Raw genomic sequence first — 15,886 nt, 5'->3', positions numbered from 1 at the left:
CAGCAGGACTAGGAAAGTGATTGTCCCCCTGTACTCAGAACTGGTAAGGCCACACCTCATATACAGTGTTCAGTTTCGGGCCACTCACTTCGAAAATGACATTTTAGTGATGGAGCAAGTTCAGAGGAGGGCAACAAAGCTGGTGAAGGGCCTAGAAAACATGTATTCTGAGGAACTTCTGAGGAAACAGGCGTTGTTTAGTCTGAAGAAGAGGAAGCTCATGCTCATTGCTCTCTACAACTATCTGAAAGGAAACCATAGTGAGGCAGGGGCTGGTTTCTTCTGCCATGTCTCAAGTGAAAGGATGAGAGGAAATTACAGTAAATTGTGCCAGGGGAGGTTCAGATTAGAAATTAGAAATTTTATTTTCACTGCAGAAGTGGTTAGGCATTGGAATAAGCTACCCAGGAAGGTAGTGGAGGCACCATCTCTAGAAGTGTTAAAGATGGATGTGGCAGTTGAATTTAGGGGTGATTATAATGGTGACATAGTATTATAATGGTTGACAGATGGTCTTGAAGATCTCTTCCAGACTTGATGATTCTGTGATTCTGTGGCTCTAACCATGTGATAGGAGTATAAATGGATTGGGGAAATATGAAGACATGCATCCTGTGTGGGCAGTATTCTGGCCAGTAAGCAGCCTCTTTTGACCACAGTCACATCTATGCAAGATTATAGAGAACTTTGTGTAGCGGGTTCGGTTCGTAACCGGGCGGAAACACCAATTTAGTGTAGTGGTTTGGTCCAAAATACTCATTACTGTTTATCTTCTGTGAGATAAGAATTAGGAGAAATGCAAAGCAGGCACCAAACTTGAAAGAATATAAAGAAGTTTATTAACAGACCTAAAAGAGGGGGAAAAAAAATTATACCACACCTTCAGAACTCTCCTCCTCCCCCCCCCACCTTCCGCCCTTCTCCCACTGACAATGTAAAAAGACAACCCTTAAGATGTTCAGTCTGTTTACCACTTCCATAATAACCTTGTTCAGTCCATTTAGAAAGAAGAGTCTCTCTTACTTACGCTATGAAAACATTATCACAACTAGACAGCTGCCCACTTCCAAATATTGTTCAGTCCATTTAGGAAGAGGAGTCTCTCTGCTCACATGTGAGTCCCTTCCCCCGACTTGCAGCTTTTCCTGCAACTGCTTTCGAGGGTCCACTCTTGAAGTTTTGGGGTACAATTTTAAGGTTGAGCCATTCAGAAACAAAAAACAGAGGCCCTTCTCCTTCCCTGGGAGCAAAGGGTCTTCATCATCTTCATCGTTAGGACTATCTCTGGGAGCATCTCTAGGGACTGAGGTTTTCTCCTTTCCCATTTGGAGCAAAAGTTCATCTCTCCCTGTCCAAACTTCTCATGAAATTACAGCTACGTCAGCATCTGCCTATCTCAGCGCAGGTGCTTTTGCTTACGAGTTGAACACTCCACCCCCCATATCTTCATGAAATTACAACGGGATACTCTGATGTATCCTAGCTTCACAACAGAATTTCAGCTTTAAGCATCTCCTCTCTCTCTTCCCTCAGGTTTTCAGCTCTTCATAGCAATAAAAGGGTTAATCTCACCTCGGCCTTGCAGCCTTTGCAGCTGGAATGTTGAATGTTGCTTATCGCAGTGGAGAGGGGGGAGAGCCAAGCCGCTCCGCTCCAGCTGCCCAAGGCAAAGCGGGGGGGGGGGCTGGTCCACGGATGGAACAGGTCCATCGACTCCAGGATGGCTGTGGCCCGGCCTGGCCTGGCCCGAGCAGGGCCTGGCCGGGCCCGCTGGCTCCCTCACAGGGCCCGCAGCCACATGTCCCAGCACTGGAAACGAGAGAGAGCTTGGGGGGTTTGTCTATTCTTAAGTGTGGATCACAGAGGCAGTCACAACTTTAAGTGGCTTAGAGAATTGTCCATATTCAAACTGGCCAGCTGATAGGTTCTATCAGGTCATAGAGGAAGCAGTACGCACCCCTTTGCAAGGACATGACCTCCGGGACTATGCTTGCTAACCTATGACACTTTGTCAAATTACATCCCTGGTTCCAATAGTGTTTCCTTCAGCTGTCCTTTCATGCTGTCCATTTATAGATCTCCTATCAGCAAAGTCAATATTGAATTATGCTATCCACAGGATGAAAACAAATTTACTTGTTCTTCTTTTACCTTTGGAATGGCAAAATTGGAATGGCTGCAGCCAAGGTAGAATGAGCACTAGGTGGCAGGACTGAGAGACGAGAGGATGAGAAATTATCCAGAGAAATTTCTGGATGAGAGGAGAGTGACTGCAGATCGGTGTGATATGCAGGAAGTGCTAGGGTCACACAGGACTAGATTGACTGAGTCCATACTGTCATGCAAATTTAGACAGTCTGCTGCCTCTGCCAATTTGACCATAACAAATGGTGATTTATGCCGTCTGTGCAGTCACTCCTTGAAAAGTTAGGATTAAAGACATGTTACATGAAAAGAAGTATGCTAGTATCTTCTGCTGTCAATTAGAAATTAAAGGGTCCCTGAGTTAAATGGATAAAGTAATCCTTTCCCTTTTACTCTGCCTTTAGTTCAGAGACATATCATCTGACTGCACACATCTTAAGGGAAAGGACATTCCATTTTCTCTGTTTGCAAGCAAGCCAAATTCCATTCTGTGGGAAACTGAAATATTAATGGTAAATGACTCAAAACAATAGGCCATTTGGGCCATCGGCAGGGTGTTTTCCTGGGGCTGGGTTTGCGCCCCCAGGCAGAGAGGAGAGTTTTTGGGTGCATAATAGCAAAGCCTCTGATCCACATAAGACAGAGACGGTGAGCACCCATCACCAGAGACTACAAGCTGGGCTTTGGGCCAGATAAGGGAAGAGGCTGACAAGAAGCAGACCCTGCAGAAGTGGGATAGTGCTTTTTATCATGCCAATGTTCTCCCTTACACAATCGGCTCAGTTGTAAAACTCGTCTCCCCAGGGAAGGTATTGGGACACTCACATTGTCCCGGTTTTGAAAGACAGGTGTCTGCTAAGGAAGGCAGAAGCCCTCCTTGAAGTGGCAGAGATATAACCTTTTTTCCCTCCAAGTTATTATATTTTGAAATCAAGGGCCTTCAGGCAAAGATGTGGGAAATAGGAATAACAGTTCTTTACTATATATATATATATATATATATATATATATATATATATATATATATGTATGTATATAACCAGTCAAACAAAACAACAACAACTATGGCAGTAACAGCCAACACAAACCCAGTCCCAGCCTTCTCAGCTGTCAGGCTATTTCCCCTCGGGTGCAGTTCCGCTCGCAGCCGGCAGGGGCGCTGGCGGCTCCCGGTGAGCAGGGCAGGTGCGATGGTTCCCCCGCGGCTGCAGGGGGCGCTCCGGAGCGAGCTCGGGGAGCACGCGGCACTGGTGCCCTGGGATCCCGGGAAGGGAAGGAACAAAGGCTTCACAAACCCCTGGGCAGCCGATCCCGGACTCTCAGGAACAACAGGCCGGAAACGGCAGGCGGGAGCAGCAGGCTAGAGCGGCAGGCTAGAGCGGCAGGGACGAACGCAAATCCCGGGTGGCAGGCGAGATGTATCCAGATGGGAGAACCCCACGGATGCTCAGGCAGGCAGGGCGAACAGGGCTACAGCGTAGCGAAAACTCGAAGCAGCAGCAGCGGGGCAGGGCAGCCACAGCTCGGCCTCCAGCAGGGCAGGGAAAGCGGCTTTTGGGGTCCCGGCGTTGTTTCCAGCAGGAAGAGAAGAACGGCCAAAAAGAAAGAAACAGCAGCTCCTTTCTCTGCAGCTTCTCTCTCCGGACGCTCAGAGCGAACTGCCCCCACACCCAGGTGTAGACAAAAAAGTAGCCAGGCCCGCCCCACTCCCTTTTTGTCTTTCTTAAGTACAGCTATTTGTCCCCTAGCAACATGCATATGGGAGAAAATTCCTTTAACAGAAAAAAAAAACCTAAGACTAAACTAAAACCCCAACACACATTCACACGGGACATTCACACATAGGCTTGAGGGTATTCATCCCTTCTTATGGGGCATAACTGGCTCAACTGCGCTGATGTGAGAGGCAGCTGTCATGTCTTAGAAGGTGTCATAAACCATCAAAGATGCCCAAAGTGTCCCCATACTCATTTCTGGGGCCTTTCATCAGAGGACTGTGCATTATCCACAATGTTGAAACAGACAGTGTAAAACTCCTCCCTCACGGGAGGTACCCTGGGCATTCCCACATAAGCCTAAACATATATTAACCCATTGAACTCTATGTTTTGTGGGCTTTCCCCCATCTCCGAGGAAACAAGACTGTGAACATCACTTTAACCAGTGGACATCTAAATTTTATCAAGTCTCATCGCTGGATCCGTGGGTGATGTTATCTTTCTACTTTTATCCTTCCTCTCTCTTCCTTCCATTTCCTTCCTTCCTTCCTTCCATTTCCTTCCTTCCTTCCTTCCATTTCCTTCCTTCCTTCCTTCCTTCCTTCCTTCCTTCCTTCCTTCCTTCCTTCCTTCCTTCCTTCCTTCCTTCCTTCCTTCCTTCCTTCCTTCCTTCCTTCCTTCCTTTTTGTTTTCCTTTTCCTTTTCCTGTTTCTGTTTCTGTTTCTGTTTCTGTTTCTGTTTCTGTTTCTTTTCCCTTTCCCTTTCCCTTTCCCTTTTTTAATTTTTCTTTTTTTTTTTCTTTTCCCCTTTTTCTTTTTCTTTTTTTCTTTTTTCTTTTCCTTTTCCTTTTCCTTTTTCTTTTTCTTTCTCTTTTTCTCTTTCTCTTTTTCTTTTCTTTCTTTCTTTTTCTTTTCTTTCTCTTTCTCTTTCTTTCTTTCTCTTTCTTTCTTTCTTTCTTTCTTTCTCTTTCTTTCTCTTTCTTTCTTTCTTTCTTTCTTTTCTTTCTTTCTTTCTTTTCTTTCTTTTCTTTATTTCCCTTAGACATTTTCTCAAATCTTGTGTAAGTTACTTGTGTGACTGTTTTTATATTGCTATGTTACTGTTGGTAATAACCAAAACAGTTAAATACTTGCTTTCCATTGCAAGCAAATTATTCTAAAATAAAACATACATATATATACATATATATATATATGAATATTAAAACCACAAATAATTCAGTATTTTTTCACTCTAATCTGCCCAAGGGATCTATTAACAAGAACCTGAGTTACCCTTGCCTTAAGGGGCAGGTTTCTTTAATTTTCCATATTGTGCACTGCATTAATAGTTTTTTATGGTTGTCTTTTATGCTACTATTGAAATACACTCTACTAACTGGCTTTTTTTAAGAAATACTCAGTTTTTTCCAGTTATGAGATACATTCCCTGCTTTCAGTTCAAGGGAAATTTATGTGATGTAAAACGAAATATTTGTCATGTTCTCAAAAATATTTGCTAAGAAAAAAACTAAAACATGCTGTATGCCATTGCTTAGGACTAATATGACTGTGAAATACTTTTATATTTTATATGTAATATTTCACATACTTATTATGTAATTACTGTGTAATGTTATATACACATTTTCCATCATATATATATGCTTTCCACCATCTTTTGCCATGGTATACCTTGATTTATGTACCTTTAAAAAAATCCTTGGAGACTGAAATGTGCTGATGTATTCTGTATTTACAGGTGCATTTTTAATAAAAAGAATAAAAGCTAGGGGTTTTTTTAATGCCAAATACCGCTAACTCCCCTTGAAATGAGTGTAAGAAGTTACCTCAATAGCTAGCATTTGATATTTGTCTTGCTTTGATGAAACAAAGATTTAAAATATTATTTCCTTGCTGCTGTAGTTATCTCATTGTTCTTGGTCTCTCAGCTTATTTCAATTACAGACTTCTATTTCCATTAATATATCTGTCTGTATTTCTGGGAGTAAAATACAAATGTTCTAACATGAGTTGCAAGCATCTCACCACTTAAAAGTCTTATTTTGGCTTAATGGACAGTAGTGGGTCTGGACAAATATATCCTTAACTGTTAAAAAGACCTATGGTTCCTTTACTATACACTACAGAAGTATAATATGCTCATGAGGGAAGCCATCTTTGTTGGATTAAAATCAATCTATAACGTGGAAAAATACCAATTATTTGAAATGTTATAAACAAAACTCCATGCAAAGTCTGTGTCTTGCAATACTTATGACTTCTTTGTAGATATTATAGATAAAAAGCTGAACACTGTATGATATTTTGTAAATTATATTTTTCTTTTCAGAAAAAATTATATATAAGTATGGATAAAACTGCATGAAGGGATGGGAAAGGAGTGCAGTGACTTCCTAGGCAGTTTGGTGTGTAATGCACAGTAACCTAATCATATGAAAATACTGGTTGAGACAGACTTAATTCCTTCCATCAGTAAGAAAAAGCAGCAGTTACTCATAAGTGTTTGGTTTAATACAGATAGAGAAAGTAAGCAGTTGTGTTCATCATACCGCATCTTAGAGAAGTGATGGTTTCTTATTTTCCCAGGAGTCACAGCTGAAAGCTTTGAAGGAAACTGTGCAACTTTGCCTGTCTTCCGTTCTGCGCAATCAGCCTCCCACTATGGACCTAATCCCTTCAAAACCAGCTGAGAAGCTAACTTCCTCAAATACAAAGGACTCCAAAGTTCCATTTCAAGTGACAAGCACCAAGGTATGATTTTTCTCTTGGGTACAGTTTTTTTTAACATCTTTGAAAGTTTATACTATAAGAGCATCAAACCAAAACTAGAGAGAATTTCACATTCATTAGAAGATTAGGATGAATTTTGAGGATAATTCTAAGACTGTTTCTGATGTCAACAAATTGGGTTTTTTGTTGGGAAGCAGCTACTTTTTTGCTGAGTAACAAAATTCTATCACTTGGTAAATGGATTGTGTCTGCACAACAAATCTACAGTGAAGATGGATTTGCATTTAAAATAAATGAAGGTAGTAATTCATAGGATCATTTACCTGTCCGGCACTGATAGTGAGTTTGTGGTAATACAGCACTAAACAATAATATGGTTTCTTTCAGTGGAAAAAAAATTATATAAAAATCATAAAATAATCTGGGACACCCAAATCAAAATTGTCAAAATGGATCAATGGACTTTGCAATGGGCCATAGAGAATAATCCAATATTGCAAGATGAGAAGGCCAGTTTCAGAGAAAGCATGAGGAAAAAAAAGATGAGAAGTGTTTTGACTCAATAAATTCAAACATTATAATACAGTCAAGATTTACAGTGGTTAACAACTGTCCTAGTAATTTTCATCTCCAGTATTGCATTTTGCTCCTGAATTCAATAGTTAGATCTAGAAGAAATCTGTCATTTCAGTGAAAAGGAAGTTTTACAGAAGAATGACTGAAGGAAACTTCAATGTCCTCCTTAAATTCCAAAACTGAAATAAAAATAGGAATTGCTAACTCATAGCCAATCTGTAATTTGTATATGGCAGCTGTTGGTATTCACTGTTAGTGCACAGGCTGAAGCCAAAAATTAGTAATTTTTCTATATGTAATTAAAATTAAAATACAATTTCAGAAAGCAGAATATAATTATAGAACTGGATATCACACCACATTGCTACTCTTAAAATTATGATTGTCAGTTCCTTATTAACTATTTTACAGGAAGAAACCATCATTCCCAAAAATTATTACCTCTGGAAAAAAAGCACTGTATTAATTAGTAGCAGCACATGGGTAGGATAGTGTTCATTTAGATTAAGACCACTGGACCTATATTCTACAGCACAGCAGACTCTTCTTTTGTAGATCATGCAAACTGAGTAGCACTCTGGGATTTCAGGAGCATGTTGTTCCTAATTAATGTGGCTGTCAAATTGTTTGTCTTGCTCTTGTTGTCCTTTTCTTCGGGTTGGAAGTGTTCATGCCTCTGTCATGAGAGCAGAGAAGTACTGAAGGATAAGGGCCAGCTAGCCATTTTGTCTGTGTTTAAGATTGGTCTATGATCAGAGCCTTTGGAGAATTTGATGTCTCCTTGATTTTACAGATAGGGACATGAGAATACAGCATAGAAATTAGAATTAGATTCTTGATATTTGGTATTTGAGTGAAATACAGAGTACTCTTCCTTCTTTTTTTTTCAACGATCATAATAGATTTTGTGTTTAATGTACTTGGTAAAATGTGTCAGTACTTCTGTACTATAGCCTTTTGAGAAAACAGCTTTTAGTCCTCTGTATCCAGAAGTGCTGGAATAAGTTTAACTGCCTCTTTAACAGGCAGTTCTCACATTTCTCTGCACTTGGCATATGCCATGAAAATGTCTGAAAAAATAATGGTCTGCAAACCTTTTCTTCCACACACTGACACCTCATTATTAAAAATCTGTGTATTATCTGTGATTATAAAATGAATGAAATCTGCTACTGTGAATCAAGTTGTTAAAGAATCATAATCAGTCACCCTCTGCACTTGAGCTGTTTTTTTAAGATGACGCTCTTTCTTGTATATTTTCTCCTTGGCTTTTTTTCCCTTTGACAAACACCAAGTAACTCTTAACTACGGACATGTAGCTCTCTTTTTCCTTATTATTAGATTTGCATAAATATTTTGATACAGCAGGCTAGTATTTTGGGGGAATATAAGTGTATGTGATTAATTGTGTTACCATACGTAAATGTGGGAACTTAAGATGAGCAGCACTTACACATCTTGTCATGTCTGATAAGCAGCACTTTCACCTTCTGGCAACAAATGATCATTTGTCTGGTAAATATCTTATTTTTAAGATATTCTCATCCAGCCTAAAATTTGCATTCTAAAATGTCAAACTCACCTTAAATCCATGGAAGGATAAATCATACAGTGTAGGATAGCTGTACCACTTGGGGACAATTATCCCTGGGATTAAGGTACTTTCTCATAAAAAAAAAGTTCCAAATAAGTAGGTATATTGTATATTTGTAGTCATTATTGGTAACTGTAACACCTGAGAGCTTGTTAGAGATACTTAGCACAAGAACCTGATGTCAAAAGGGTAACTAGGAAAGCAAGTTGCCAAATCTCTTGAAAATAAATTATTTGGTCATTTTGTTTTTTCTAGAGAATGTGATTTTGAATCACTCCAAATGGAGCCTAGAGACACTTCAGAGACAGAGTCAGAGAAGAGGGCATTTGCTTTATTCACCACACCAGATACGTAGGGGATCGCTCCTCCTAACACACGCTCCACAGAGCACAGTATAGCACAGTATATGGTTACAGTAATGAAAATTCATCACATTCCTTGGGATAGGAGTAGTTATACAAATTACTTCTCAGAAGTCATTAATATCATTAGCATACATGCCGTGCAGGTGCTGTGTACCCTGGTAGTTGCACTGAGGAAGGCTCTGTGTCTTCCTTGGGGGTCTTTCAAGTGAAGGCTACTGGTCTTCCTCACAATGCGTTTTTCACCTTTCTGGAGCATGTGCAATCCTTGGTTGGCTGATGCAGCAGTTTCTGTGCTGGTTTCAACAGGTTCTGTTCCTCTTATCTTGACAAGGTGCATTCTGTTTCTCTTATCTTGACAAGGCTGAGGCGCATCCTGCTTCTCAGGCTTGTGATTAACATTTGCTGACTCTTAGTAGTTAATTCATGCTTACATGAGTTAACTTTGATCAACCCCTCTCAATATGAAAAATAATAAAATGTGTGCAAAGCAGTGCATTAAAAGTGCCTGAATCAATGCAAAATAAAGTTGTTGTTCTGCATAGTTCATTAATCTAGAAAATTGTGTAGTAATGGAAAATTACTGCATTTAAATCATAGAAAAAGTTATCTTAAAGTGATCAAAAGCAGTGTAAATCTGAGGTCTGGTTTTTTGACATATCCTAAATAAGTTAGTATTTGCAATGTACAAGAACGTAAAATACAGAATTTACCATGTAAATTGGCACTAATATTTCAATTCAAAGCCATTTTGTCTGTCATGTACCAGTCATAGCACAACACTGGTGCCAAAACTATTGACAAATGGGTTTAGGGCTCTGTGCATACAAGGTCAATGACACAACTAAAATCAAGCATAACCAGAAGGCGGATCATTAATCCTGAACCATGAGGTTTTTAGCTTTCTGTATTACTGACAATTGCTTTTATTATATAGTTTCTTTTGCATTGTAATGTCACAACAATAACTATTCTATGTTCTGCCAGTGGAAAATGCTTCCAAACTAGTTGAGAGTTGGATCTATCTTTTGCTGTAGTACTTTTCTTGCCTCATTCCCATTACAGAGGTGATGATGAAAGAGAAAAATGAAGACAAATGAGGACTGAAACACTGCTTTCCTTTTTATTCTCCAGATGAATGCCTAAGGACCTGGATACTTAGAGAGTGTCGTTTATAAATGGAAATCATAATGTTGATTAGGCTGCCAGCCATGGGAAGTGTGAGTTGGTGTAATCAGAGAATCAGAGCACTGTTACTGAAGACCTAGTGAAGCGTTTTCTGCACTTACTGTGTCTTGGCATGACAAAAAAACTCTGGGAATTTATACGGAGCTAGTAGAGAGATTGCATTCTTACTCCATTTCTATTAATTCTTCTTTCTGAAAAAGGATAACAATATGCCTTATAAAAAACCAAAAATTGTAATAATATCTTTGGCTGTGCTGTGTAACAATACCTGTGCTCCAAATGCAAGAAAATGAGCTTTAGTAGCAGTGGGAAATTAATGGCAAACCAAAATCAAAAGTGAAACAGAAGAAAATTCTATTTCCAGTACCAAGGCTGAATACAAAAATCACGGGGAACATGGTGATACCAGAATAGTAGGGGCTAGCGGGTTCTGTAGTGTTTTTTCCCTAATGCAAAAACATTGTTCTGTGTATTCCCCAAATTAACTCCTTCTTTATACACACCTGGCATATTTTGTGTTTTGTGAACTGCACTAAGAGTGGAAATACACATCAATATCAAACTGTAAACAATAGCACCCATTCCCATATTGTACATGGCATAGGTTGAAAGACAACCTGTGAATGCCACATCAGTGTCCTTGTCTCAATGGAGAAAATACAGGCTGAATGGAATGAGAACTATCCTTCTGTAGAAATGCATAGTACAGACTGAAAGGGCAACTACCACTCCACTGTGAAAAGATTTAAAGATCTTACAGGAAAATTAATCACTTTTGTGATTAAAAACTTCTGCAAGGAGTCATTTCCTTTGCCTCACATATATTGTGAATAGTGGACTCCAGCATACATTACTGAGTACAAAAATTCAGAAAAGTTAAAGTACTGTGGGCCATCCTCCCTTTCTTTGGAAATAAGTACTTCTTTCATTTCTCATCAAAGTAAGCTTTGGGAACTTTATATCTTTGTTTAGACTAAAATAGTGTTCTTGTAAGAGCAAAGAGAAGAGCTTGTGAGACTTTTCAAAGAAAGTACAAGTCTGGAAAGTTCATCAAGACCAAGACTCTGAAGAGCATTTTGAAATGGCCACGTCGGAGATTAAGAAGCTGAGTTTAATGGTTTGGTTCAGAAATAATGTATTTTGGTAAAATTTAATCTCACGGTTATTCTGAGTGCAAAAAATATTGAACATCTACTACAAACATAGAGCAAGGCTGCTGAAAAAATAAGGTGATCACATTGTCATGATTCTTAGCTCCTTCACTAATTTAATTGGAGGGGAGGTTGAAGTTGGTTTTGTATAAAGGGTATATGATTTAACTAGGAAGACAGAATATTCCTAGGCTCTAGTCCTTATTAATTTAATATACAAAAGTAGAAATTGTTGATAGAAACATTTATATAAAATAATAATAATGCAATAGTTAATTGTACTAAATCAGTCATACAATGATCATATCACTCAATACTTCAGGCTATTTAATTATAAAATTGACTAAAATTTGAAAAAATAAATACAGTTATATGTGTACATTTCTTCAAAATAAACAAGTACATTTTGAAAGAATGAAGAAATGTCTGGAATGTGTCGTTTGGACTCAATCTTTAAACGAAGATTTAACAAGGTTTTCATAGATCCTAGAAAACTAACTGAATAGTGTGATTCATGAAAAATTAACCAGCTGAAAGAGCCAAGATATAATTTATCATAATATTCCATAATGAAGGCTCTGACCACTGGACCAAAGCAATTGCAAATTCCTTGCTCAAGAACTTATGAAAAATTACTACTACTGTACTGGTCAACAGCCGACTGAACATGAGACAGCAGTGTGCCGAGGTGGCCAAGAAGGCCAATGGCACCTGGCCTGTATCAGGAAGTGTGGCCAGCAGGAGCAGGGAAGTCATTCTTCCCCTGTAATCGGCACTGGTGAGGCCACACTTTGAGTGCTGTGTCCAGTTCTGCATCCTCCAGTTCAGAAAGGATATTGAGATGCTCGAATGAGTCCAGAGGAGGGCAACAAGGCTGGTGAAGGGTCTGGAACACAAGCCCTATGAGGAATGGCTGAGGGAGCTGGGGTTGTTTAGCCTGGAGGAAAGGAGGCTCAGGGGAGACCTTATCACTCTCTGCAACTCCCTGAAAGGAGGTTGTAGCCAGGTGGGGGTTGGTCTCTTCTTCCAGGCAACCACTGGCAGAACCAGAGGACACAGTCTTAAGCTGCACCAGGGAAAGTTTAGGCTAGACATTAGGAAAAAAATTCTTCACTGAAAGAGTGATTTGGGCACTGGAATTGTCTGCCCAGGGAGGTGATGGAGTGACTGTCCCTGGAGGTGTTTAAAAAAAGACTGGACATGGCACTCAGTGCCATGGTTTAGTTGATGAGGTGGTGTTAGGTCATAGGTTGGACTTGATGATCTCAAAGGTCTTCTCCAACCTAGTTAATTCTGTGATTCTTTGATTCTGTAATTAGGGTTATTATTTGGAAATAGTTTTATGCTCACAATTGGAGATAAAAATAATGTGTGACCTCATAACTATCAGAAGGAAAACTTAAAGGGCACAAAATATTATATATGAGGTTTTTATATCAGATATATAATATAAAAAACAAATAGATATGGTGTTTGGGGACATGGTTTAGCGGTGGACCTGGCAGTACTAGGTAATGGTTGGACTTGATGATCTTAGAGGTCTTTTCCAACCTCACTTATCCTATGTTTCCATCTATGGTCAGCTATAAGCAAACAGCAGGAGCATTGAGGGCAGTGTATATATTTGTGCTCCATTAAAGCCTTAAGAGTCAGCTTCTGGTACGTCAGAACTTTTCAACTTTTGTTGCCTCCAACTTTGCTTCTGCCACAGTTGATATCACCAAGACCTGCAGTTTCAGTAACCTGTAGATCATTGTGTTCAACTAGGGGATTAGAAAACTGTAATTAAAAAGAGAAGAGGACAACTACTAAATGTAGACTCAGACACATTTTGTACTATGCAGTAATGACATGCAGTCATATAACCCTTTCCTAATGCATAAACATTAGAAGAATAAAATGGCATTGAAAAATTACACTATCCATTATTTTAGGATTTCATTTCAAACACTAAGGAATACATGTCTCCTAAGATACTTACCATAGAAATCTCAGGTGAGTGTCTGTAAGGCTAATGGATTAAGAATTTTGTTTTTAAATAGATAGAAGGTAATTTAATTGCAAAAGCAAGACTAGCATGACTTATTTATTCATGTAAGTCTCTCCTATTCTGCTTTTCATAGCTGCCTTTGGGCTAATAGAGTTTTGTTCTCATTATGATCATCTAGATGGCAGCTATAATCCTGTATTAATATTAATGGTGGTTCACAAGGTTATGGCAACCCTTGCTCGTATCTTTTACTTCCAGAATTTACATTAGATTGAGTATGGTTTTGCTGTTGCCTCATAAAAATTCCACAGAACTTTTTCTACAGCCTTTTTTCTTCTGTTCCTAATTTTTAATAAAATTTTATTACATGCTGGAAAAATGTTTAGCACCAGAGATCATTAAATTGGCAGCTAAAGCTCTTTGGTTTTATTACTTACTCTATAGAAGTCTTCATTATTAGTACATTATATTGTTAATAAATTAGCTTTAGAGGGGTTTTTTTCAACTTAATTCAATCAAGAGAAATTGGAAAAAAGCACCTGGTATGTCTTATTTAGTCTGTAACCCCCCTAAAACAATATCCTTTTCCTTCAAGTTTTAGTGACACGATCTTTATCTTCATTTCATTAACTATTTGGCCTCACTCCTCTTTGTTGCAGAGTATAAGTAGCTGGAGTGGCCCATTACCCCAGGGTTCAACTCTGAAATTGGCAATGTGCTAATGGGTTAAAGAGGTAACTGTTAACTGTTTATTGCTGCACTTTTGTGGCTGTTAACTGCAGATCAGTTTTCCTGTAAACAAAAATCACTCCATAGCCTCCCTCCAAATATCCTTTTTTAATTAACATCTTTACCTGTCAGATCTTTCGATAAAGTCTCCCATAATCTAGTACATAATATGTCTCAAAATACTGTGGATTACTGCTTGACAATGGTTAAAAAGGTGTATGTATACACAAAATTTAAATTTCTTAAGGAATGTTTTAAATAACATCAAAATCCAGATTGCTAGGTATGGTGAATGGTCTCACATGGACCCATGGATTAGCATGGACAGCATACATCCAATTTCCCTAATTTTGCTTCAGTCTAAAGCCAAGACCCCAAACAAGAGCAGCCTGAAGCTTGCTGTGATGCTCAACAGATTTCTGGACAAGCTTACTTGTCTTTATCAGAAACAGAGAAAGAGAAGACCCCTTAATTACTCTTCAGATGTTATTATTTTGGAGATATCTTTCCTCACCTACTCACATCAAATGATTTTTTTTTATGTTTCTCTCTCTTTTTTGCCTGGTGACAGCAGAGATGATTGGTAAAATGTATGTTATTTCTAATTTTAGTTGAAGTTGCATTTAGCAGAAAAATAGTAATACATTTTTCATCTTTTGACTTTCCTACCTGATGTGTTTGTTACATGTTCTGTTAAAAAATATAGGCGTGTGAGCAATGACAATAAAAGTGAATTTCTGTGTCTTTGCAGTTACACATTAGTAACCCCATTTAATTTTTTTTTAACATTAGCAATTTTTTCTATGGATGTTCTGTGTAAAAGAAGACAGAAATTGTGCAGAGGAGCTAACATCATTTTAAGTGGTTTACAAAATATAGTTTAATTTTGAAAGTACTCGCAAGGGAATTTTGCTACCCAAGGGTATATTGAAGATTTATTTGAAAATTATTTATGCATGTATCCTTTAGAAAATATGTATTATTAATCTTACGAAGTTTGACTGAATATGTATATAGGAAGCCAAGTGGGAAACATTAGAGAAAGTTAAAATCCTTTTATGTTAAGACAGTTAAGATCCTTTTCTTTGATTTGAGCAAAGATTTGGTTTGGAAAATATTCATAAAGAAAATATTCACTGGGCATTTTGGCCATTATTAGGAATTTCTAGTAACTTGATTAAAAGCATTGCATTGAATCATAAAGCATAAGAATTGCAGAATAAACTAGTGATTAAATCCAAGCCATTTAAGTTCAATTTAGCCCTGAGCAATTTAAAAAACTACTTACTGCTTTACACGTGAAGTCTCATCATCTTCCAAAATGGTTAATCTTCCCCCTTTTCTATGTTTATTGTTTTATGCTAAAATAATAATAGATAAAATGGAAAATAAAAAATAGTAAATTAAATGTTATTTTATTGTCAAATTGAAAGTCATTTAGTCTGAAGGAATGTGCTCTCATATAATGGAAAAACAGACACTGAATTACAAGAAAAAACTTTTAGCATCAAGCATATTTTGGTTCAAATCCTTAAAAGTTATTTGGATGGTGCTCAAATTGAGTGTTTGAAGCAATGGATTCATATAATTAATTATTATTAAATATTTAATTATTACATATTTGAGGTAATTTATAGATTATTTATTAAGTCCTTTTTTCTCATATTTTTTGAAAGACAATAGTCCTGATCTCTGTTGGTG

General features: G+C 38.1%; 1 protein-coding gene across 1 annotated transcript in view; it reads left to right on the top strand.

Annotated features, from left to right (window-relative positions):
• Positions 1–15,886, top strand: part of LUZP2 (leucine zipper protein 2) — a gene marked incomplete at both ends in the record, with an annotated part of 210,928 nt that overhangs the window by 162,827 nt on the left and 32,215 nt on the right. Inside the window, one exon of the mRNA XM_082284266.1 lies at positions 6,452–6,616. Coding sequence (XP_082140392.1) covers positions 6,452–6,616 — 165 coding nt within the window. The remainder of the gene's footprint in view (positions 1–6,451; positions 6,617–15,886) is intronic.

The sequence above is a fragment of the Coloeus monedula genome (genome assembly GCF_965178545.1).
Source record: "Coloeus monedula genome assembly, chromosome: 6".
In the NCBI taxonomy this organism is placed as follows: domain Eukaryota; kingdom Metazoa; phylum Chordata; class Aves; order Passeriformes; family Corvidae; genus Coloeus; species Coloeus monedula.
The sequence above is the reverse complement of the archived record's forward strand: the minus strand, read 5'-3'. Positions and strand labels throughout refer to the sequence as shown.